Source organism: Symphalangus syndactylus, chromosome 3 (genome assembly GCF_028878055.3).
Source record: "Symphalangus syndactylus isolate Jambi chromosome 3, NHGRI_mSymSyn1-v2.1_pri, whole genome shotgun sequence".
NCBI classification, from domain to species: domain Eukaryota; kingdom Metazoa; phylum Chordata; class Mammalia; order Primates; family Hylobatidae; genus Symphalangus; species Symphalangus syndactylus.
The window spans coordinates 50,032,960-50,059,014 of NC_072425.2; the positions used below are offsets into that span (position 1 = coordinate 50,032,960).

At 50.4% G+C, this 26,055-nt stretch overlaps 1 protein-coding gene across 2 annotated transcripts in view; it reads left to right on the forward strand.

Annotated features, from left to right (window-relative positions):
* The first annotated feature begins 7,807 nt into the window (after positions 1-7,807).
* Positions 7,808-26,055, forward strand: part of FBP1 (fructose-bisphosphatase 1) — a 38,671-nt gene continuing 20,423 nt past the window's right edge. For both annotated transcript variants that reach the window (XM_055271859.1, XM_055271860.2), the window contains exon 1: positions 7,808-8,300. In XM_055271859.1, coding sequence (XP_055127834.1) covers positions 8,131-8,300 — 170 coding nt within the window. In that variant the 5' untranslated portion in view covers positions 7,808-8,130. The remainder of the gene's footprint in view (positions 8,301-26,055) is intronic.

Below are 26,055 nucleotides of genomic sequence, written 5' to 3' on the forward strand. Positions count from 1 at the left end.
AAAAGAAACTTGGATGGGCCCCTGGCATCCTGACGAGTGCGTCTCAAACCGTCTGCAGTGAAGGACCAGTTTCTGAAACATTCCCAACCCATCACAGGTCACTGCTTTTGTAAAATACAACAAAGAATGAATTTCTAGAAAAGTAGAATTAAAAAGACATGTAGAATATATCTCCCGGTTTTTTATTATTAGATTCCATAGACATATATTTACTGTGTCAAATCGCTGTAACTTTTTAGCCTCCGTTTCCATAAGCATTGTGGACAGGTAATGGAGGCCCCAGCGAGCCATGGTCAAGAGGGCAGAGCACACCTCCCTCCCGCATTGGCACCCTCCCTCTGTGGCCTCGCCCACTGGCTCTCGGGGCACACTGACTCTTCTGTCACCAACACACTCCACTTCGTCGCTCTGGGTTACACACTCACTTCAGCTTTCTCATGCTATTTTTTTTTTTTTTTTTTTGATGGAGTCTTGCTCTGTCACCCAGGCTGGAGTGCAGTGGTGGAATCTCAGCTCACTGCAAGCTCTGCCTCCCGGGTTCACACCATTCTCCTGCCTCAGCCTCCCAAGTAGCTGGGACTACAGGCACCCGCCGCCACACCCAGCTAATTTTTTGTATTTTTGGTAGAGATGGGGTTTCACCGTGTTAGCCAGGATGGTCTCGATCTCCTGACCTCGTGATCTGCCTGCCTCGGCCTCCCAAAGTGCTGGGATTACAGGCGTGAGCCACTGCTCCCGGCCTCTCATGCCATTTTATGCTCCCTCAGCTCCAGAATGCTCCACCCTGGCTACCATCCCTCCATACCTGCTGCAGCCACTGTGTATTGGGTGTATCCCAACTTCCATGATTTCAGTGAATCCGTGTAACAGAGCACTAATGTGTGTAATTACTTACACCTTTTATAAATTGGAGGAGGTCTGTGCTATCACTATAACAATTCTTGGCCAGGGAATGGTCACCTCTCTGGACCAGGAAGAGTTCCACACTGGATTTTTGCTGGAACTAGAGGGAAAGGAAGCTGGGCTGACTGAGCACAGTTCTGGAGAGAGAGTCTGAGAGTCATGCCACACAGAGGAAAGGAAAGCCGAGAGATGCAGAGACAGACTGCTTCCCCGCAGTTTCTGGCCTTCCGTGCTGATGATGGCGGGTACTGTGGGATGCCATGCAGCTCCTCATTAAGGACAAAGAAGGGGCTCCCAGCTCTTGGGACTGCTGCCGGCGGGCAGTGCTCAGCGTCGTCCTTCTTTGGAACTGCCTCTGCTGATGACAGCTACCTCTCCCACGTCATACCCCTTCCCAGGACAGCCGATAGCCCATGACATGTTGGCCTGGAGGTTTAATTTCCAGGCCTCTTTGCCCCAACTCAGGACAGCTCTGCAGAGTCATCTTAGCTTCAGAGCTCCCTGCAGGGCTGGCTGAGCTCTTTACTACAACTGCATCATGGTTCAGTTGCCCTCTGCCCCATCCTGCTGCTGCAATCATCAGCCTGTTCCTAATGTTATCAGCAGGGAGGAGAAAATACAGCTAGTTTCCTAGGAGAGAGGACCCCTGGAACATGAGGTGGAGCAGATGGGTGGAATCGTGGAAATAGAGCATGGGGTTATAAGGAGCTTCAAGGGGCCACCGGGTCTAGAATGGGAAGGGAAGAACTTCAAAATCTTGCCATATGAGGAGCAGCTGGAGGAGCTGAAAATATTTAACTGGAGAAGAAAAGATGTATGGGGAATATGACAGCAGGTTTCACATATTTGACTGTAAATCAAGTAGAGGTTGGGTCAGACTCCTTCTGCTGGGTCTCCTGGCTTCTGCTCTTGACCACCTACGGCCCATTCTCACACCATTTAGTAAGTCATGTCGCTCCCCAGCTTAAAACTCTCCCGTCTTCTTTTTTTTTTTTTGAGACGAAGTCTCGCTCTGTCACCCAGGCTGGAGTGCAGTGGCGAAAGCTCAGCTCACTGCAAGCTCTGCCTCCCAGATTCATGCCATTCTCCTGCCTCAGCCTCCTGAGTAGCTGGGACTACAGGCGCCTGCCACCATGCCCGGCTAATTTTTTTGTATTTTTAGTAGAGACGGGGTTTCACTGTGTTAGCCAGGATGGTCTTGATCTCCTGACCTCGTGATCTGCCCACCTTGGCCTCTCAAAGCGCTGGGATTACAGGCGTGAGCCACTGCGCCTGGCCTACCCTGTCTTCTTGCTGCATGAATAGAACCTGAGCAACTTACTGTGAGGCCTTTCATAATCTGCCCTCGCCTCTCTTTCCAACTTTATCTCCTGTGGTTCTTCCCTCACTCGCCCTTCAGGCCACACTGGCCTTCTCCCGGCTGATCCTTGAATGCACCAGGGTCTTTGCACCTGCCGTAGCCTTGCTTGTTCTTCTGTATGTTCTTCTATGAGCTCTTCATTTGCCCCATTCCTTTCTGTTGTTCAGTCTCTGATCAAAAGTCATTTCCTAAGAAACGCCTTGAGTTTTTACCTCATTATCCTGCTTTACGGTCTTCATAGCACTCTGCTCCCTGAAACAGTTTTGTGTCTTTGTTGGCTAAATGATTTTGTTTCTTATCTCTCCCACAAAGAATATAAACCTCAAGTGGACTGAGCTGTGTCTGCCCTGTTCACCACTGCAACCTCAGGGTGTGGTATGGTTTTGGCCTACAGCAGGTGTTCAAAAACTATTTGTTGAGTGAAAGAATGAATGAACATGAGCCCAGAAATAGCTCTAGAGTAGAGAGCTCTGTCACCCAGGCTGGAGTCTCGCCTGTCCCCGGAGGCGTGACGTGGAGGGAAATTGCCACTTACGAGAGAACCAGCAAGTCAGTGGGAATATGGGGTTTGGAGTCAGACAGATGAGGGTTTGAGTCTTGGTTCTGTCACTTCCTGCCTGGCTGCAGGCCTTGGACAAGTTATTTGACCTTGTTGGCCGAGCGCGTTGGCTCACATCTGTAATCCCAGCACTTTGGGAGGCCGAGGCGGGCAGATCACTCGAGGTCGGGAGTTTGAGACCAGCCTGACCAACATGGTGAAACCCCATCTCTACTAAAAATACAAAAATTGGACCAGGGCAGTGGCTCATGCCTGTAATCCCAGCACTTTGGGAGGCTGAGGCAGGCGGATCATGAGGTCAGGAGATTGAGACCATCCTGGCTAAAACAGTGAAACCCCCGTCTCTACTAAAGATACAAAAAATTAGCTGGGCGAGGTGGCGGGCGCCTTTAGTTCCAGCTACTCAGGAGGCTGAGGCAGGAGAATAGCGTGAACCTGGGAGGCGGAGCTTGCAGTGAGCCAAGATCGTGCCACTGCACTCCAGCCTGGATGACAGAGTGAGACTCTATCTCAAAAAAAAAAAAAAAGAAAAGAAAAAGAAAAAGAAAAAGAAAGAAGAGCCTCAGTCCCTTCATCTGTAAAGACAGGGGTTTGATTAGAAGCCACCCCAGAGTGGTTCTGGATTGATTAAAGGCTGCTTCTGAAGTCCTGGGCAAGTGCCGCACCCTTAGAGTGCTAAATAGATGTTTGCTGTTTAGTTTCCACACCAGGCCCCCGGGGCCACAGGAGCTGGGGGAGGTGCTTAAGGAAGGACCACGCTACTGCAATCCCTCCCACATGCACCACTTGGCTTTTGTTTTTCTTTTTGTCTTTTTGTTAGAGACACACTCTCGCTCTATTGCCTAGACTGGAGTGCAGTGCTGTGATCACGGCTCACCGCAGCCTCGACCTCCTGGGCTCAAGTGATCCTCCTCCTTCAGCCTCTCCAGTAGCTGAGACTACAGGCATGCGCCACCACCCCTGGGTAATTCTTAAATTTTTTTAGAGACAGTGTTTTCCTTATGTTGTCCAGGCTGCTTTTAAAATTCCTGGGCTCAAGTGGTCCATCTGCCTCAGCCACCCAGTGCATTGGGATTACAGGTGTGTGCACTGTGCCTGGCCTGTTTTTCTTTCCTGTGGCACTAACCGCCCCTGCAGAGGGGAAAGTAAGCAGCAGAGCCCTGGGTTGAGGGTGGGTGGTGTAGGGGCAGGGACTGTCCAGACTGTTACTTCTCCACTGGCTGCCTCCAACATAACCCCATCATGGGAGCCGGGTGAGGAAATGCATGAGCATTGATTCTTCGCAGGATTTCAAGTGTTACACACACGTGGTAATATTGCTCACAGCACTTGAATCTGCAATCCCATGTGAAGTTGGAGTGTGTGGCAAGAAGCAACTCTGCGAGGGTGGTGGGTGGAGGAGGGAGGGGCCAATCCCACAGGCCAGGAACCCATGTGAGGTGGCCGCCTTCCTCTGTCTCTGGCTAACACCTGGGTGATGGGCTTTATGCATCTTGACCCAGAAAACAGCGAGTCACAATCGACCAATATGATGGAGGGGATATCACTGTGCACCAGGCAAATACAGGCTCAGCTGCCAATTTCCACATCCCTCCAGCCCCTTTTGATGGCCAGGGAACTTTCTTGCTTCTGTTCACATGAAAACAACAGTTGACGAAGCAAACACTTACATACTGTGTACTTACTACATGCTGGGCGTTGTTCTTAAACACTACCAGCACTGCCTGTATAATTCTCCCAGCAACCCTATGAGGTGGCTACAATCATTAGCCCCAGTTTACAGATGAGCCAATGGTTGCTTGGCGAGGTTTAGCCAATTGCACAGGCTTGCACAGCCAGTAGCTGGCCAGGCCAGGATTTGGACCCAGGCCATGCAGCCCCAGAGTCTGTGCACTTCACCACCATGTGACGTGGCCTAGTCCCAAGGGGAATGGCTTGCCTTGTAGGCGATGAGCTGCCCATCATCGTGGGTGACAGGCAGAAGTGACTGAGCTAGACAGGGGTCTCCTCCATGTATTCAGTGTGTCCCCTGTGTGGAGCTCTGAGCTAAGCACTCTGCCAATGCCATCTCATTTCAGCCTGATGACACCACTGCCAGATGGAACCATTATTCCACTATATGGATGAACAAACTGGGTTTACAGAGATTAGGTAACTGGCCCGAGATCTCTGGCTGCTGGGGGCTGGAGCTGGGATTCAAACAAGTTTGCTTAATGCAGATCCCAAGCTCTTCACCTCTTATCAGGGATGGTGTCCAATGAGGGTTGGCTGGACTAGATGACTTATGGTCCTAGCCAATCCAAGATCCTGAGGGACTGAGAGTCTGGCAGGTAAAGGGGCACACTCCCCTAGTTACTAGCTCTAGCTCTCCCCTAGTAACTAGCTACTATGCCAAAAATACTAGTCAACACATTTCAGGTTTTTTTTTTTTTTTTTTTTTGAGATTGAATCTCGCTCTGTTGCCCAGGCTGGAGTGCAGTGGCAGAATCTTGACTCACTGCAACTTCTGTCTCCTAGGTTCAAGCAATTCTCCTGCCTCAGCCTCCTGAGTAGCTGGAATTACAGGTGCACACCACCATGCCCGGCTAATTTTTTATTTTAGTAGAGATGGGTTTCACCACGTTGGCCAGGCTGGTCTTGAACTCCTGACTTCAAGATCTGCCTGCCTCAGCCTCCAGTTTTTCTTTTTTCTTTTCTTTTTGAGATGGAGTTTTGCTCTTGATGCCCAGGATGGAGTGCAATGGCGCGATCTCTGCTCACTGCAATCTCCGCCTCCCAGATTCAAGCGATTCTCCTGCCTCAGCCTCCTGAATAGCTGGAATTACAGGCATGCACCACCATGCCCAGCTAATTTTTGTACTTTTAGTAGAGACGGGGTTTCTCCATGTTGGTCAGGCTGGTCTTGAACTCCCAACCTCAGGTGATCTGCCCGCCTCGGCCTCCCAAAGTGAAGTGCTGGGATTACAGGTGTGAGCCAGCGAGCCTGGACTGTTTGAGTTATTATGTTTAAGGATGTATTTCTCTTACTATTTTTTTTTTTAACACAGGGTTTTCCCTAAAAACTTGTCTGAGGAACAAAGAGTTAAATAAGACCCTAAAGGATCAGCTCTTTTTGCCAGGCATCTGAGTCCCCTCTGGGGCTTTGAGGAGACAGTCGCAGTCTTTCCTGGTGGTACCACCACCTTCCCTCATCCAACGCTGCTGCATCTGACAACCCTGGGCACAGGAATCTGCACCCCAGGTCTCCATGATGAATCCAGCAGTCAATTTTCAGATCTTGTCAGGACAAGATCCGCACCACTTGGCACATGGATCAGCCCAGCTTGACTTACCTTCTTCATCTGGCTTCCCGGACATCACATCTCTTGGTTTTTGGTTGTTTTTTCCAGTTGGCTTTTCCAATTTATACCTGCAGCATGGATCTCTCTTCTGAACTCTAGATACATAAATCTGTCTATTTGACATTGCCTTGGATGTCTAGAAGGCATTTCAAACTTAGCAGATCCTACTCTTAGCTCCTAATTGTCAGTCCTGCGTCCAGCACACGCCCCTCTTGGTGTTCCCCATCGTAATTGAGGACAACTGCATTCTTCTAGTTTCTCAGGCTTCAAACCTTAGAATCATCCGAGAGTCCTGTCTCTCACGTATCTCAACTGTCAACGAATCCCATCAGCTCTACCTTCAAAATATGTCCAGAATCCACCATCTCCACTGCTAACACCTGGCTCACTATCTCCTAGTAACCTGGAGGGCACTGTCTTCAGTCTGATCTTCACACAGTAGCCGGAGTATGAAGACACAGGGTAGACCATGCCTCTCTTCTCCTCCAAACTCTCCAGTGGGTTCCTCCTAGTCAAAGTCAAACCTCACTTGGCCCGCTAGACCTCACCCCTGCATCCTCCCGCTGGCCTTATCTCCTCCACCTCTGCCCCTTGCTAGCTCTATTTCAGCTCCACTGGTCTCCTGGCCATTCCCTGAACCTGACACATGCTCTCCTATCCCAGGGCCTGTGCACTGGCTCTCCCAGTGAGTAAACTGCTCTCCTTCCCACCTCCACTGGCGCATCGCATCCTTCACTTCTTTGCTCACATATCCCTTTCTTAGAGAAGCTTTTACTGAGGCCTCTGCTCACCCTCTTCTCCCCTCCACATACCCTGTCTTCCTTTTCTATTTCGTTTTTCTCTATGGTACTTATGGCTTATGTAACAAACTAATCTATTGTTTATGTATTTATTTTTACTGTTTCTCTGTGAAAACGTACACTGGAAGAGGGCAGGAGTTTTGTCTGTTTTGATCAGGCTCCACCCCTGGAAGGTAGGACAGTGTTCAGCACAGCAGGTGCTCAATAGGTGTTGTTCCGTGAATCAGCACATCAATTGCAGCATTGTGGCTACCAGGGGGTCAGGATGCGGGCGGTGGAGCCCTCTGGCCTTTGTGTGGTAGCCGGGGACTCTGTGTCAGCGATCGTTTTCCGGGAAACTTCCGGGCGAGACTCACATTTTGGAAACTCACTCAATAGCTCTTAAATTCTAGGAATCTTGAGAAGAGGCCTGGATTAAGGATTCAGACGTGGGCCCTCAGATGGGTGAGAAACGGGGACTCTGTGTCTTCTAGCGGGGACAGAAGGGCCAGGTGACAGGCCAGGCAGAGTGGACAGGGCTTGGGCAGGGGGCCGGGGGCAGGCAGCCACTCGGGGCAGGAGCTGCAGAGCTAAAGCCAGGCCATGTGGGCTGGCTGCGGGTTTCGCTGCCTAGCTGGTGGCATTGAGCAAGTTACTTAACGTTTCTGAACTTCCGTTTTATGATTTTGGAGGAAACAGTCATAGCTTTCTCTCTGGCAGAGTCCGATGGCCCGATTCCCGCTCCACAGTGCGGGTGGAGGGCACGGAGGGGTGTGTGTGTGGGGGGCGACAGCCCAGGAAGTCTAGGGGGCGGCAGGGAGCGTGGGGGCGGGGGTTGGGAGACCGCAGGGAGGATCCCCGACCTTGTCTGAAGATCCGAGTCGGCGGAGCCGCGGTCTGGTCTGCGGGGTAGGCGGGGCGCAAGAGTGTTCCCGGGGGCGGGGGGCAGAACCGCGTCTAAAGGTTTCCGCGATTCACCCGCCGGCGTCTGGCCTGGCCCAGTTGCACCGCGAGCGCTGCGGACACTCGGGGCGGCAGTCGGTCTATCAGTCCTCCCGGCAGGTCCCGCGGCCCGCACCTGCAGCTCCGCACCTGCGGCCAGTGCCTACTGCCCTCTCTTGCCGCCCGCGCCTGCAACCCCACACCTGCCGCTTGCACCTGCAGCCCCGCGCGCGGCCCGGCTCGAGCATGGCTGACCAGGCGCCCTTCGACACGGACGTCAACACCCTGACCCGCTTCGTCATGGAGGAGGGCAGGAAGGCCCGCGGCACGGGCGAGCTGACCCAGCTGCTCAACTCGCTCTGCACAGCAGTCAAAGCCATCTCCTCGGCGGTGCGCAAGGCGGGCATCGCGCACCTGTGAGTCGGGCCTCGGGCGGTGGGTCCCGTCCTGTCTGTCTGCCTGGGGAGCCTGCCTGGCGGGCTGACGTTGGGTCCTCTGGTCCTCCTACCGTCAGCCTCTGTCTGTCCGTCTGATGTCAGAGCGCCTTTCTCGCTCTCTGCCTGGTAGCCCCTCTCTCCAGAAGCTGGCTCAGCCTCACTCACCTTGGAGGGGCCCACCTGGGGATCCGTCTCGCAGGTGCACACCTGATTCCATCCTGCATTCCTCTCCTCTGCCCTGAGCAGCCTGCCTCGTACCCCTCTCAGCCGGCCAAGTGCGGGCACCTGGCCTGCCCGTCATACCCGCCCTAGCCTCAGACAGGAAAGTGCTAGCTCAGGTGCCTTCCTTCCCCATTTCTTCTTTGTCCTCCTTCACTCTTTCTGCAATTAGGGACCCAAGTTAGGTTTCTAATCCAGTATCTCTGACCTGAAACAAGACCTGTTAGGAGCGAGTGCCCCCGCCCCCAACCCCACAAGCAGGCGGGGAGGTCTCCTGTGTGTCCAGAGCCTTTAGGAGCAGCAGGGCTTGTGTGCAAAGGAGCTCACGTGGGCTGCCCCTTGCTGGGACAGTTGCCATGCTGTGCCAGAAACAGGAAACAGCCAGGGCTTCAAAACCCCTATCCATTTGCAATGATGGTGTGTGCAGCCTCCACCCAATTAGTGGAAAGCTCAAAAGTTGTTTGTAGAATGGTTCTGAATGAGCTATGGAGTGCATCTCGAACGTCACCGGGCACAGGAATCATTTGGGGATCTTGGTAAGATGTGTGCCCTCCTTCCATAGCTCTGGGACAGGTCCTGAGATTCTGCATTTCTAAGAAGTTCTCCTGTGGTGGATGCTGCCCATCAGTTACTGTTTGTCTGCTTATCACATTGTGAGTAGCAAGGGGTCAAGGGGAGTAGAGACTCAAAGGACCCCTTCTTGTGAGGTTTTTTGTAAGTCACACAACATCCTTTCATTTGTGTTGGTGTGCACAGGCATTTTCTTTTTCTTTTCTTTTTTTTTTTGAGATGGAATTTTGCTCTTGTTGCACAGGCTGGAGTGCAATGGTGCAATCTTGGCTCACCGCAACCTCTGCCTCCCGGATTCAAGCGATTCTCCTGCCTCAGTCTCCCGAGTAGCTGGGATTACAGGCATGTGCCACCATGCCCAGCTAATTTTGTATTTTTTTTAGTAGAGACAGGGTTTCTCCATGTTGGTCAAGCTGGTCTCGAACTCCCGACCTCAGGTAATGCCTTGGCCTCCCAAAGTGCTGGGATTACAGGCATGAGCCACCGTGCACAGCCGTGCGCAGGTATTTTCTAGCTAACTGATCCACACTTTTAACTGAAGTGTAACTGGGTTTTCAGATTTATCTTACTAACATTCCCTGCATTTATGTACACTATAAAAATGACACATGATGGACCGGGCGCATTAGGCTCACGCCTGTCATCCCAGCACTTTGGGAGGCCGAGGCGGGTGGATCGCCTGAGGTCAGGAGTTTGAGACCAGCCTGATCAACATGGTGAAACCCCGTCTCTACTAAAAATACAAAAATTAGCTGAGTGTGGTGGCAGGCGCCTGTAATCCCAGCTACTCAGGAGGCTGAGGAAGGAGAATCGCTTGAACCCGGGACGCAGAGGTTGCAGTGAGCCGAGATCGCGTCATTGCACTCCAGCCTGGGCGACAAGAGCGGGACTTTGTCTAAAAAAAAAAAAAAAAAAAAAAAGACGCATGATGCTCAGAGCTGAGCTGAACAAATACAACCCTGCTACTTGGGTTTGGAATGCATTTCTCCATTTTTAAAAACTTTTCTCCGCCCTGCATCCTGCAATCTAGATTCCTTTTCTTACTGGCAGGCTGTCTGGCTTTGGTCCCACAGTATGGACTGGTGGAGGTAATTCGTGTAAACAAGTGGTATGATCACATTTATTTTTGAATATTAAGCAGACATGTTAAGGAAGGTGATGACTCCATTACTGTTGCCTCTGGCCCCTCTTAATAATACATTCCTAAGGATTCTTAGTTTAGAAACATACCCAGGTGAAATCTTAAGCTTTAATTTACAGCTAGTATAGGTGGCTCACAGCTTTAACTGCCTTTGAGGACGAGGGATATATTTTAAAAAGATGGCTTGTTGGCTGGGCGTGGTGGCTCACACCTGTAATCCCAGCACTTTGGGAGGCTGAGACGGGTGGATCACTCAAAGTCAGGAGTTTGAGACCAGCCTGGCCAACATGGTGAAACGCTGTCTCTACTAAAAACACAAAAATTAGCCAGGTATGGTCGTGGGCGCCTGTAATCCCAGCTACTTGGGAGGCTGAGGCAGAAGAATTGCTTGAACCCAGGAGGTGGAGGTTGCAGTGAGCCGAGATCGTGCCACTCTACTCCAGCCTGGCGACCAAGTGACACTGTCTCAAAAAAAGAAAAAAAAGGGCTTGTCATGTCTGATATTGTTTAAAAAATGTGTCAGTACCTTTCACACCCCTAGAGAGACTGAGAAATGTAAGATGTGTTTTGAGGTGTCCCACTGTCTAAGGTTGCTTAGACAGTGGGACCTTGGATAGTGAGATTTTGATGGTGGGGCCTGGAAGAAGCATGCTAATTTTGGCTACATAAGGTATGTGTATTATTTATTTATTTATTTTGAGATAGGGTCACACCCTGTTGCCCAGGCTGGAGTGCAGTGGTGTGATAATGACTCACTGCAGCCTCACCCTCCCAGGCTGAATTGGTGCTCCTACGTCAGCCTCCCCTGTAGCTGGGACTACAGGCATGTGCCACCATGCCGGATAATTTTTGTGTTTTTGTAGAGATGGGATTTTGTTATGTTGCCCAGGCTGGTCTTGAATTCCTGGGCTCAAGCAATCTGCCCACCTTGGCCTCCCAAAATGCTAGGATTACAGGTATGAGCCACTGTGCCTGGCCAATATGTGTACTTTTATACTAGATAGTTGTGAATACCAGGTTTTAAAGAAATATTATGTTGCACTCATTGACAAAAATTTAAACCATTCAAAAGAATCCAAGGGAAGAGTGAAACCCACCCCATATATATCCCATGGGGTATCCACTGCAAATAATTTACTGCTTATTTTTCCGGATACTTCTTTACAGTCATATGAGTTTACACATGAACACATATTTACATATGCCTATAATAGCAGACAAAATGGGATCACACTCAATACACGTTTCTGTAGTTTGCTTTGTTATTTAACATTATTCAAGGAACATCCATTAATGTCAGGACATCTACATCTACCTCCTTTTAACTGCTGTGTGCTGCTCCCCTGCACACATCATGAGGTATTGAAGTTTTTCTCTATTTGGGAGCACTTCGGTTTCTACTAGCCTTTGGGTATTACAGTGCTGTACCCTTGGAACTTGTGTGCGTGCCTGGTTGTTGGGGTAGCTGACAGGGAGGACTAGATGCTGGACACTGAGGTGATCTTGTGGGAAGTTCAGCGTTTGGCCATTTTCAGTATCACATGTCATCAGGCAGGTAGCATGATTCTCAAGCCAGGCCCCCAACTTACATTCATTCCAGGCATTGAAATCCGGAATGAAAAACCAGCATTCCTGCAAAGATCTTGTTAGTGCTGAAGACCGGACCTAGAAGAGCTTGTACCCAGAGGGACAGGGTGATTGCAGATTTGCAGGAACCTCACTGGAGCCAGTTTAGGGAGTTCACCCGGGATCATTATGGAAACATCAGGAGTTTAAGCACAGAGCCTGGTGTAACCTAAAGTTGCTATTGTAGTCACTTTCATTGCTCCTGTTAAAATGTTCATGGAATCATTGAGTTTTAAACTGAAAGAGACTCAACAGTCACCTAATCTATCACCTCCTCGTACAGAAGAGGACCATGAGACCAAGGAAGATGAGATGACTTGGCCTGTGGCTGGGGTCTCAGGAACCCTGGATTGGGGCTCTTTTGGCCACACTACACATCTCTTCCTTTATTTTTTTAGAAATCAATTAGAATTCACCAAACTCTAAATCTCATCTATTAGTTACTGTTTTTTGTTGTTGTTGTTTTTTGTTTTTTTTTTTAGACAGGGCCTCACTCTCACTCAGGCTGGGTGTGCAGTGGTGCAATCTCAGCTTACTGCAACCTCTGCCTCCCGGGTTCAAGTGATTCTCCTGCCTCAATTTCCCAAGTAGCTGAGATTACAGGCGTACGCCACCATACCTGGCTAATTTTTGTATTTTTAGTAGAGATGGGGTTTTGCCAAGTTAGCCAGGGTCGAACTGGTCTCAAGTGATCCACCTGCCTCAGCCTCCCAAAGTGCTGGGATTAGAAGTGTGAGCCACTGCGCCCGGCCTAATTTTTGTATTTTTCATAGAGACAGGGTTTAGCCATGTTGGCCAGGCTACATTTTTTATGTGAATTCAGGCTTAGATACCAAGGAGTCATCGCTTTGGGCAAATGTGCCCTGGGAACCTTCCGTCTGGGCTTCTGGCTCCCTCCATCCACTCTCGGGAGAGAAGCTGTGCAGATCAGAACAGTCTGCAACTTGAAGTCAAGCTGATGTAGTTGTGGTTCAAATGTCAAATTTGAGTGTTGTCCACTTTGTTTGCATTCCTTTGGGAGAAAGTGGTCCACCAGTGGCTTCAGCTTTTTTGTTTTGTGGAGTTGACTTCCCTTTGTATCCATTTCCAAATCACTGACTGAAGAATTCACTGATTTCATTCACTTAACAAAATATTACTGAACATCCACCATGTACAAAGTTCCAGAAGACGAGAACAACACAGTTTACTCTGTAGGAAAAAATATTTGTATCGTTATAACACGGGATAGAGGTTTTGAAAGATGCTTTCTTTCTTTCTTTTTTTTTTTTTTTTTTTTTGAGGCGGAGTCTCGCTCTGTTGCCCTTGCTGGAGTGCAGTGGCCATCTCGGCTCACCGCAACCTCCGCCTCCCGGGTTCACGCCATTCTCCTGCCTCAGCCTCCCATAGCTGGGATTACAGGCGCCCGTCACCAAGCCCAGCTAATTTTTTTGTATTTTCAGTAGAGATGGGGTTTCTCCATGTTGGTCAGGCTGGTCTCAAACTCCTGACCTCAGGTGATCTGCCCGCCCCGGCCTTCCAAAGTGCTGGGATTACAGGCGTGAGCCACTGCGCCCGGTCTGAAAGATGCTTTCACGGTAGCTCATGCCTATAATCCCAGCACTTTGGGAGGCCGAGTCGGGCGGATCACGAGGTCAGGAGATCGAGACCATTCTGGCCAACACGGTGAAACCCCGTCTCTACTAAAAAATACAAAAAAATTAGCCGGGCGTGTTGGTGGGCGCCTGTAGTCCCAGCTGCTTGGGAGGCTGAGGCAGGAGAATGGCGTGAATCTGGGAGGCGGAGCTTGCAGTGAGCCAAGATCGTGCCAGTGCACTCCAGCCTGGGAGACAGAGGGAGACTCCGTCTCAGAAAAAAGAAAGATACTTTCATAGAGGTGCCAAAAATATGATTCATGGTGAAGGGCTGTGGAGCGCCAAGAATGGGCACGTGCAGGGGAAGCAAAAGGCCTGGCAGCTGGACCGCAGGTCAGGCTGGCGGTCACGGGGGGAGGAGTCCTGAGGTGGGAAAGCGTTTTCTGGAAAAGTTGCCCACTCAATTTGACCAAAGCATGGAGTACTCATGGTAGGGCATTCGTGGATGTGAAATTTTGGGTACATTGGGTAAACATCAAATGGGAAGGGTGAACACTTTACACTTTTGGGGGTATAGAAAGGGAGAGATCAAGGACTTTGAAAGTTTTTTGAGTGGGGCAGTTGCGTGATTGGAGACAAATCTGGAGAAGGTGTGGCTGGAAGTATAGCGGAAGAGCGAAAGATAGGATATGGGAAAGCCAGAGGGACGGGGAGGCGTGAGTTGAGTAGCTGGCAGAGCTGCAGCCTTGGAGGGGAGAGGAAGGATTTGGAAGAAGTCTGAGCATGGATTAGATGAGAAGGGCTATGAGGGAGGTTCTGAAATCGCTGGTCCTAGCAATTGAAAGCAGAGCCATGCCACCACAAAACAAAACAACACAAAAACAAGGAAGAGCTAGTTTTTAGTCTGGGGAAGGAGGGAAGATGATTCCAACATTTTGGAAACACTGAACTTGAGATGTTAGAGGGTGATCTGTTGGGAGATGCTGTCCAGCCTGCAGCTGGACTTGCCTGTCTGTTTTGGCACACTTGCCCTGAGGCAGAGAAAAGAAGAGGATATCTGGACCAGTTTAGCATACAGGAATGTGCAGGGATTCAGAGCACATTTTGGAGAGAGATGGAGCCAAGCTTAGATTCCTGGCCCTGCCATTCAATGTCTGTGAGGATTGGGCTGTTGATGTGACATCACTGAACCTGTTTCTCCAATTGTAAGATGGAGACATATGTGTTTTCAGCCTCAGAGAATCGTAGGAGGATGAATTAAGTTTACTAATTGGGTACCAATGTTATTAATATCATTGTTTTCCTGAAGGCTATATTTCTTTATTTTTCAGACAGAGTCTAGCTCTGTTCCCCAGGCTGGAGTGCAGTGGTGTGATCTCGGTTCACTGCAATCTCCACCTCCAAGGTTCAAGTGATTCTCCTGCCTCAGCCTTCCAAGTAGCTGGAATTATAGATTCCTGCCACCACACTCAGCTAATTTTTGTATTTTTAGTAGAGACGGGGTTTCACTATGTTGGCCAGTCTGGTCTGGAACTCCTCACTTGGTGATCCACCCGCCTCAGCCTCCCAAAGTGCTGGGCTTACAAGTGTGAGCCACCGCACCTGGCCTATTTTATGTTTATTTTTTGTAAACTTTTATTTGCATGTTTTGTTCTTCATTTCTTAGCAGTAGCCTGTATGCTATCAGCAGGGAGAGAGTCCAGGCTAGCATGTTACATATTAGAACAATGTTGCACCCAAGAGTGGCTGCAGGAAATGTCCTCCTGTCAGACTCATATTATATCCAGAAGAGTTACTTTTATATATGGGGTCCTCTCAGCTGTTTGACAGAAGAAATAATAAAGAGCTTCAGATTTCCTTTTAGAATGACAGGGCAGCTAATACATGTTTAGGCTTATCTTCCAATTTGCAGTTTTTGACATTAAGCTTTTAGAAACTTTACCAGATTTATTTTACGTTTCTTGAATTCTCTTCTCCACATGACCAAAGAGTGAAATTGCAACTTTGTTTGCATAAAAGAAACGCAGACAGCCACATTCCATCCTGTTTACCAGTTTAGGCCCCGGTGAATGCAAGCAGAGGCAGGTATTTGTGACCTTTGAAAGCAGCTCTCACTAGCGCCTCTTTAATGTATTTCTGAACCTTCGGATTTTCCTGGCTGGGCAAATGGTTGATTACCATGGAATCAAGCAGTAACAAGCCAGTCTTACCTTTGACTTTAGTAATAAGGATTAAGTAATAATCTCCCTCCCTTTTGGTTGAGCCGGGTGTTCTGAGCCCAAGTCTGGTTCTTCTGTGTGCTGTGTGAAGTGTTGCTGCGGCAATCGTGTTGCTCAGTCACAGTGACTTCAGGAGGAGATGGTCCTAAATCAGCAGATCCAGGCAGCCCTGGAGGGCTCTAGTTCTGTCAGTCCCTGGCTCCAATCCTTGTGTCCTTCAGTGCTTTAGAGATGCTGTGGAAGGCAGCCTCCCCCAATTATCACAAATCTGCATGTTCAGTGTCACAAAGTTCATGGCTGTGAAATGGTTCATTCTGTTTTAGAAACCATTTGCAAACTTGGAAAACAATGCTAACATTTAATAAAAATATCCAAGGATTTCAAAATACTGGCCACTTTGTGCTTCTAAGGTGTTCTCCATCATATGAATTAAAATGACTTAGAGCTCTTTAAACTTTTCAGTGGGGTTTACAGTAAAAGTAAAGAAGAGGTATTATAGGCAGTTTCTCCAGTTGAGTTCTGCTCCCCAAACTCCAGGAAGAGCTCCTTCGTATCTCTGGGGCTGGAAAGGGAAAGGACACAGAGACTTCAACCCTGCCTGGTGCTTTTCCACTTTACTTGGGCTGCAGGGCCAACACATTTGAATAAAATTGAAGTGAAATGTCAAGAACATCTCAAATAAATAATATTCCCGGTGAGATTTTATCAAATTTAAACTTGGAGCACTTTTTTTTTCTTTTGCCAGTTCCTTATTGGCTGTCCTCCAAGAAGTTGCCTGCAAAACTGGTTTAGAGATACCTCCCCTTCCCCCAATCCCCAGATCAACCCACACTTACTTAGTGGATGCCTGTGGGGCTCTATTAAGAGTCATGTGGCTGCCTTGGTGGGGAGTACTGTGAACCAGGTGCACCACGTGCATTATCCACCATCCCCACAAACATGGCCAGAAACAGCCACTCAGGGGCTTTGCACAACTTGATGGAGGTCACATCAGTAAGAAGCAAAGGCAGAATTTGAACCCAGGTCTTTCTGGTGCTGAGTTCTTGCTTCTCCGCATGGTTGTGTTATGCCAAGGGAACTAGGGGTGGAAATGGTAATATTTCTTACACACTTGCCTATGCACCAGGCACTTTTCTGACCACTTTACCTGTATCAACTCAGTTATGCCCCCTCTCTGTAGACTATGACGCAGACACACTGCATTCCCATATTGCAGATGAACCAGAGGTCACAGATGCTAAGTGACTTTCCCTGGCTGCTGAGCATGGAGCAGAGCTGGGATTGGAACCCTGGTGCTGTAGAGTGCCAGCCTGGGGCCTTGACCATTACACTCTAGTTTCCTGAGGAACCGGGTGAAAGGCCATTGCATTTGTCTAACGCTAAGTTTGCACAGCAAACACACTTTCACCAAGAAGCTATGCTAATCTGGAGGGTTTTTGTCAGGGGTTGGGAGTCTTGGATGGTAGAGGTTATGCAGGCAGGCATTACCAATACCACTGGGTCTAATGGAGTCTATGATCTTAGGAATTCTTGGATCCTTTTATTATTCTCTAAATTTATTCATCCATTTACATTGAGAACTTACTATGTGCAGGCATTGTTCTAGGTGCTAAGGATACATGGTGAACAAAATATTATTTTTTCCAGGATCAAGACTGATAGGTCTTTCTTCCTCCAGAGGCACATTCAGATGTACCATGTTTATGGAAGAGTTTCAGTCCCCTTGGAGAATACACTCGGCATTTACCTGGTGCCCTGTACTTTTGTTTCAGACCTCACTAGAAAAACCTCTGGCTGCCTGTAAGGTTCTAAGTGCGAATGTCCCAGGTAGAGGGCTGTGCCATCCTCAGGATGGCCCAACAGATGAGGTGAGCTCAGAGGCCCTCCACTCTTGGCATTCTTGTACAAAGCAGGTTGGGCCCAGGCCTCTAAGATCGAGGTTTTAGGTAGCATTTCCAGGGGTGGCAGCGCTGTCTGTGCCCTCCCTCCCAGTGGCTCCTAGAAAGGGGTGGGCCATTCCTAAGGCCATGAAGACAATGCCCCATAAAGGTCATGCTTCCATGCCTGAGGGCTCTCCCGGTCCTCTTTTGGTGGGGGTTGAAAGACTAGACCCTCCCCCCTACCTCCCCAGAAGTGGGGGTTATGTGATGTCACCAATGCTGGTGTCTCACTCTTGCACACATTTTCCAGGCTCCTGGCACCATGGAGGATCTCCTGGAGGCTGGTGCCTTCAGCTTCAGGCTCTGATCCTTTCTTGTTTAATTATCCATCTTAACCACCCAAATCAATTAACAGGCTTCCTAGTTAACAGGCTTCCATTTTCTAGGCCAAGGCTTGAGAGGTGAATTAGTTCCTCCAAGCAGCTGTGGTTTTATTTCCAGAAGCGCCCCCCAGATCAACAGCTGTGCCTATTCAATGGCCATGGATCTGTGAAGGGCACGAGCAGGACTCACGCTAATCAGCTCTGCTTTTTCTATATTAAAAAAACCTTTGGCCAGGTGCGGTGGCTCACACCTGTAATCCCAGCACTTTGGGAGGCCAAGGTGGGCAGATCATGGGGTCAGGAGTTCAAGACCAGCCTGGTCAACATGGTGAGACCCTATCTCTACTAAAAATACAAAAATTAGCCAGGCGTGGTGGCAGGTGCCTGTAATCCCAGCTACTCAGGAGGCTGAGGCATTAGAATCACTTGAACACGGGAGGGGGAGGTTGCAGTAAGCCGAGATCGCACCATTGCACTCCCGCCTGGGTGACGGAGCAAGACTGTCTCAAAACAAACAAACAACAAAAAGCCTTTAATTAAAATTACCCAATAGATTGCATGTAATGTATACTTGTTTTATAAACTTGATACAACATAGTGTGTCCGGAATTGGTGGGTTCTTGGTCTCACTGACTTCAAGAATGAAGCTGCGAACCCTCGCAGTGTTACAACTTTTAAGGTGGCGCGTCTGGAGTTGTTCATTCCTTCTGATGTTCGGATGTGTTCGGAGTTTCTTCCTTCTGGTGGGTCTGTGGTCTCGCTGGCTCAGGAGTGAAGCTGCAGACCTTCGCAGTGAGTGTTACAGCTCTTAAGGCAGCGCGTCTGGAGTTGTTTGTTCCTCCCGGTGGGCTTGTGGTCTCGCTGGCTTCAGGAGTGAAGCTGCAGACCTTCGCAGTAAGTGTTACAGCTCATAAGAGCAGCATGGACCCAAAGAGCAAGCAGTAGCAAGATTTATTGCAGACAGCAAAGAACAAACCTTCCACAATGTGGAAGGGGATCCGGGTTGCCACTGCTGGCTCGGGCAGCCTGCTTTTATTCTCTTATCTGGCCCCACCCACGTCCTGCTGATTGGTAGAGCCCAGTGGTCTGTTTTGACAGGGCGCTGATTGGTGCGTTTACAATCCCTGAGCTAGACATAAAGGTTCTCCACGTCCCCATCAGATCAGTTAGATACAGAGTATGGACGTTAAGGTTCTCCAAGGCCCCACCAGAGCAGCCAGACACAGAGGGTTGGTTGGTGCATCCACAAATCTGGAGCTAGACACAGGGTGCTGATTGGTGTGTTTACGATCCCTGAGCTAGACATAAAGGTTCTCCACATCTCCACCAGACTCAGGAGCCCAGCTGGCTTCACCCAGTGGATCCTGCACCGGGGCTGCAGGTGGAGCTGCCTGCCAGTCCCGTGCCGTGCGCTCGCACTCCTCAGCCCTTGGGTGATTGATGGGACTGGGTGCTGTGGAGCAGGGGGTGGCGCTCGTCCGGGAGGCTCGGGCCGCACAGGAGCCCATGGAGCAGGTGGGAGGCTCAGGCATGGCGGGCTGCAGGTCCCCAGCCCTGCCCCGTGGGAAGGCAGCTAAGGTCCGGTGAGAAATCGAGCACAGTGCCGGTGGGTCGGCACTGCTGGGGGACCCAGTACACCCTCCGCAGCCGCTGGCCTGGGTGTTAAGCCCCTCATTGCCCAGGGCCGGCCCGCTGCTCCAAGTGGGGGGGCCCACCAAGCCCACGCCCACCCGGAACTCCAGCTGGCCCGCAAGCGTCACGCGCAGCCCCGGTTCCCGCTGGCGCCTCTCCCTCCACACCTCCCTGCAAGCTGAGGGAGCCGGCTCCCGCCTTGGCCAGCCCAGAAAGGGGCTCCCACAGTGCAGCGGTGGGCTGAAGGGCTCCTCAAGTGCCGCCAAAGTGGGAGCCCAGGCAGAGGAGGCTCCCAGAGCAAGCGAGGGCTGTGAGGACTGCCAGCACACTGTCACCTCTCAATAGAACGAGATTTTAAAGTGTATATAAATATAGTATAAATCATGATTAGTGTTTCCTCATCATTGTTCTCTTTGCTATTCTCAAGAAAATCTCAGCTTCAACTTGGGTATATGGAAACCAAACATCCAGGTCTCTGGAACAGTGCAATTTAAAAGCATGTCCTAGAATTTTCGGCCGTGGTTTGAAAGCCACCTGTTGATTCACACATGCCTGGAAGTAGCTGACATTTGTGCAACACTGTGCCCTGATTCGGGCGGGGCTCTAGGGTCTATGCAGCCGGTCTGGCCTCCTTGCTGTGAGGTGCAGGGCATTTAAATTCCGTTGCCAACAGTAGCGGCCAGTGGTGCTCTGGCCTCAGCAGGTGCCCTGTTCTCTTGCTGCTGTCTGCTACTTCTCAAGGAAGGCCTCAAGCCACTTTGGTCCTTATGCTCTGACATTTCTCCTCTTAGGCCCAATACAGAAAAGGTGGAGAAAACCTCACAATGTTGCCTGTCCCCTCTATGATAATTTTTTTTTTTTTTTTGAGTCAGAGTCTCTTGGCCCAGTCTAGAGTGCAGTGGTGTGATCTTGGCTCACTACAACCTTTGCCTCCTGGGTTCAAGCAATTCTTGTGCCTCGGCCTTCCAAGTAGCTGGGATTACAGGCATGTGCCACCACACCTGGCTAATTTTTGTATTTTTAGTAGAGGTGGGCTTTGACCATGTTGGCAGGCTGGTCTCAAACTCCTGTCCTCAAGTGATCCACATGCCTTGGCCTCCCAAAATGTTGGGATCACAGGCATAAGCCACTGTGTCTGGCCACCTCTGTGATAACTTTTATTCAGAAAACATTTCCTTGGCAGATCAAGTCACTGGCTCAATCAAAATTGCCCTCCCTGCACCTGCATGATCAGCCCCCGACTGCTACTGCTGACTCCTTTTCTGGCAGCGGTGCTGGGGGGCAGAGCAGGGGAGGGAGGTGGGGGAAGGGAGCTAGGCCTGGAGGTTTACAGCTCGCTCAGTTCAGCCCATGTCTTGGCCATTTCACCTGTTCTTCTCCTTTAATTGTAAGGCACAGTTGGCCTGGGGAAGGCTTTTTTGGACAGGGTCGTGTGATGGTTTCCCATATCCCTGCAGCCTCATTTGCTGCCTTATCCCATCCCCAGAGAATGGCAAATTGGGAGCTGATCTAGAAGGGAGCCGGGTGGTGTGTGCAAGGCTCCAGTCGAGTCCCTTGGAGGGTAGTTGGTGTCATCACCTCTGGTTCACAGCTGCCTCCTGGAAACACCTTTCAAGGCAGGATGGGCTTCTGGCTCCACTGGGCTCTCCTCGAGTCTTCCTAGAACTTCAGGCGGGGGATGGCAGCCGCTGCATTCGCTAGGGCTCAGGGCTGTCTCACCAGGAGCTGAGGCCCACACCTGCTATTGACTCTAGGCAGCTGAGCCCGCCCTCTCTAGGTGGTGATTGGAATATAGAGTGAATGCTCTTGTTACTCTATCCTTCAGGGCCTTTGAGGAATGATGACTGTCAGCAGGCAGACATTTATTATTTCTTTTCTTTTTCTTTCTGAGGCAGAATTTCACTCTTTGTTGCCCAGGCTGGAGTGCAGTGGTGTGATCTCGGCTCACTGCAACCTCCACCTCCCGGGTTCAGGTGACTCTCCTGTCTCAGCCTCCTGAGCAGCTGGGATTACAGGCGCCTGCCACCACGCCCGGCTAATTTTTTTTTTTTTTTGAGATGGAGTTTAGCTCTTGTTGCCCAGGCTGGAGTGCAATAGCGTGATCTCAGCTTACTGCAACCTCTGCCTCCTGGGTTCAAGCGATTCTCCTGCCTCAGCCTCCTGAGTAGCTGGGATTACAGGCACGCACCACCATACCCAGCTAAGTTTGTATTTTTAGTAGAAACAGGGTTTCTCCACATTGATCAGGCTGGTCTTGAACTCCCAACCTCAGGTGATCCACCTGCCTCAGCCTCCCAAAGTGTCGGGATTACAGGTGTGAGCCACCGTGACCGGCCAATTTTTGTATTTTTAGTAGAGATGGGATTTCACCATGTTGGCCAGGCTGGTCTCGAACTCCTGACCTCAGGTGATCCGCCCACCTTAGCCTCCCAAAGTGCTGGGATTACAGGCGTGAGCCACTGCGCCTGGCCAGACATTTATTATTTCTAAGGGGGCTTCTGAAAACTCATGGAGAAAATAAACTGCATGTGATCTTCAGCTAATTAAGTCCTTGAGCTTGTTTCTGAGGACTTTTTTCCTCTATCAGAATCACAGAAGCCTTGCCTGCTTGCGACTTTTCATTGACCTGTGTAAACGTGTTACTTGGGGAAATCTCAAGCCCTTCTTAGGGTCCCCGAGGTGTGATGGGGGAGGCTTGATGGAGCCTGTGTCTGGTCCTGACTGCTCATTGTGGCTGTGCAGCCCCGACAGGACTAAGCCAGGGTGGTGTGACCAGCACAGGGTGTGGCCAGCTTAACTCACTGCGGCTCAGAGGATACCTGGAGACATGATGGACACGCGAACATTGTTGCTATCAACATGGCAGCATAGTTGGCTGGCAGCCGGGGGAATTTATTCTCTTGACTCACTGTTTCTACCTTAGGATCCTTTTCCTGTGCTTTTCTGGAAGGTTTTCCTAACGCCAGGATTAACCAGGAGAAGCCTTCCCTCAAGATATCTTAGCAAAGTTATAAAGTACATGAACATTGAGTTGGAGGAGCCCAGAGTAATCTATCTTCATGTGTTCTTTTACACTTCAAAGACAACTGGAGGATAGCTGGAGAAGAATCCTTCCTGCTAGAAGAGGGGAGGGACCCTTACTGGGGGTAAAGAGAAGAGGCGTTCCCAAGAAAGGGGCTGGAACCAGCTTAACACATCTGTCACCACCCAGTGGTGTCATGGAAACCTGAAGTAGGTGGACCCCATTTCCTGCCATGGTTTGGTGGACGCAGGTGGCCCTGTCCGTGCAGGTGCTGAGGGGCCTGTGTGGTTTGGTGGATGCAGGCGGCTCTCTCCATCCAGGTGCTGAGCTGGACGCAGAAGGCCCCATCCGTGCAGGTGCTAAAGGCCCTGTGTAGTTTGGTGGACACAGGCAGCCCTGTCTACGCAGGTGCTGAGGGTCCTGCGTGATTTGGTGGACGCGGGCGGCCCCGTCCTTGCAGGTGGTGAGGGTCCTGCGTGGTTTGGTGGATGCGGGCAGCCCCATCATTCTTTTTTTTTGAGACGGAGTCTCGCTCTGTTGCCCAGGCTGGAGTACAGTGGCGCCATCTCGGCTCACTGCAAGCTCTGCCTCCCGGGTTCACGCCTTTCTCCTGCCTCAGCCTCCTGAGTAGCTGGGACCACAGGCACCCGCCACCGTGCCCGGCTAATTTTTCTGTATTTTTAGTAGAGACGGGGTTTCACCGTGTTAGCCAGGATGGTCTCCATCTCCTGACCTCGTGATCCGCTCGCCTCGTCCTCCCAAAGTGCTGGGATTACAGGCGGGAGCTGCCGCTCCCGGCCCCAGCCCCGTCATTTCTGTGGCAAGGGCCCTGCATGGCTTGGTGGATGCGGGCAGCCCTGTCCATGCAGGTGCTGAGGACCCTGTGCCATGCATCCTTGCAGAGTGCTGTGTGGCCCCACAAGCCTGCCATCGTGAACAGGGTGTACCACCCCTTCTGTGGCCCTCGGCTTCTCTGTGTTGGTTCCTCTGTGTGCCAAGGGTAGTAGCCATCTGAGACTCTTGGAATGGCAGTGGGGAGGCCTGGCTGGTGGTCATGACTTGCCAAGTGTCCCACCCTGACACCGACTGTAACCTCTCATAGGTCTGGGCATGATCTGGGGCAACAGAATTTGCCTCTCACTTTAATCTGGCCAACTGCTGAGTCTGCAAGCTCGGAAAATGCAGTCCACTGCATCAGGAAATAGCCTACTTTCATTTAATCCCACAAAACAAGTCACGGTGCCCCTGTATTTGGGACACAGTTACAGGATAACTTCTCTCCCTGGCTGGTGGGGCTGGCCCAGGAATACTGCAAATCAGAGCCAGGCTTACAAGGACTTTCTCCCTCCGGTCTCCTCTCTCTGAATTTAGATGCTTCCTGGATCCAGGCATCACAGGAAAAAGACCTCAGGCTTTACAAAATTACTTGTATAAATGTGCACATAGTACCCACTCCCTTCCATTTGGAAATATGTGAAAAATGAACTTACTGTTTCCTTTGGCTAAATTGCTAACATACAGCTCTTCTCTGGAGTCATTACTAGGTGACTTATTTGGGCTCCTTTAGGGCCTTTTCATTTCCTCCCATTCTTTTTTTTTTTTTTAATTTTTTTGAGACAGCGTTTCGTTCTTGTTGCCCAGGCTGGAGTGCAATGGTGCGATCTTGGCTCACTGCAACCTCCGCCTCCTGGGTTCAAGGGATTCTCCTGCCTCCGCTTCCCAAGTAGCTGGGATTACAGACATGTGCCACCATGCCCAGCTAATTTTTATGTATTTAGTAGAGATAGGACTTCACCATATTGGTCAGGCTGGTCTCAATTTCCTGACCTCAGGTGATCCACCCACCTTGGCCTCCCAAAGAGCTGGGATTACAGGCGTGAGCCACCGTGCCTGGCCCATTTCCTCCCATTCTTTTTTTTTTTTTTTTTGAGATGGAGTCTTGCTCTGTCACCCAGGCTGGAGTGCAGTGGCACAATCTTGGCTCACTGCAAGCTCCGCCTCCCGGGTTCACGTCTTTCTTCTGCCTCAGCTTCCTGAGTAGCTGGGACTACAGGTGCCCGCCACCATGCCCGGCTGATTTTTTGTGTTTTTAGTAGAGATAGGGCTTCACCATGTTGATCAGGCTGGTCTCGATCTCCTGACCTCAGGTGGATCCACCCACCTCGGCCTCCCAAAGTGCTGGGATTACAGGCATGAGCCACCGTGCCCAGCCTATTTCCTCCCATTATGAAAAACATTCAAAGTACCATTCAGCTTGAATGCCCCCACCTAGAGATCTTCCTGACCATCTAAATTAACCATCTAGCCTCTCATCTCCCTCTCCTGTCACCTTGTTTTTGTTTTATGTCAGCGAGCACCTGTCACTATCTGACATATCTTTTTCATTCCAAAACACTTACTTATTTCTTGTTTGTCTCACCCCAATAGAATATACGCTCCACAAGGGCGGGATCTGATCTACCGTTTTCAGCACTGTAACCCCAGCATCTAGAACGGTTCCCCGTGCACAGCAGGTCCCCGGTGAATATTTGTGGAATAAATGAGCACTAAGACAGCTGTCTAGGAAGTTTTTGAGTAAAAGAGACCACATGGCCTGAGTGTTCCTGAGGGAAGTGCCTGAGCAGATGGAACTTGGGCCAAAGCATAATATAGGACTTTCCTTCTGCACCTGCCTCAGTGCCTCATCCGTGTCCAGTGCCTTCGGCCCCTCTGCCCAGCCCTCCTGGCCCCCTGAGCTGTCCCTGTCGGGCTGCACCTATTAGTGCTAAGCCTTTTGTGTATGTCGTCTCATGCAATCCTCTGACAGCCACGTGGGGGCGGACTTCACTTCCCTCTTTGGACACATGGGAAAGGGAGGGAGGCTCTGAAAGAGCAGGGGAGCCTAGGAGCTGAGGCCTGGACCTGGTCTCTGCCTTGAAGCCCTTCTTCTGGTCCATCGGTGCTATTTGCCCTCCGGAATCAGAAGTGACTTTGACAGTGGGCTGGGCACGGTGGCTCATGCCTGTAATCCTAGCACTTTGGGAAGCTGAGGTGGGTGGATCACTTGAGGTCAGGAGTTCGAGACCAGCCTGGCCAACATGGTGAAACCCTGTCTATACTAAAAATACAAAAATTAGCTGGATGTGGTGGCATACGGCTATAGTCCCAGCTACTCAGGAGGGTGAGGCACGAGAATTGCTTGAACCTGGGAGGCGGAGGTTGCAGTGAGCCAAGATCACACAACTGCACACCAGCCTGGACAACTCAGTGACACTGTCTCCAAAAAAATAATACTAATAAAAATAAAAATAATCATAAAGTGACTTTGACAGTGCAACTCTCAGGCTGGGAAGGAGAGAGCACTGCTGCTAGTGGGGTCACCGAGGGAGCTGCATTTGAGCTGGTGGGCCCTGCCAAGTCCCTCTGGCCTCCCAGATTTTGGCTGCCTTCTTCCTGCACAAGCCTCAGCCTCACAATTGGGGTCAGAAA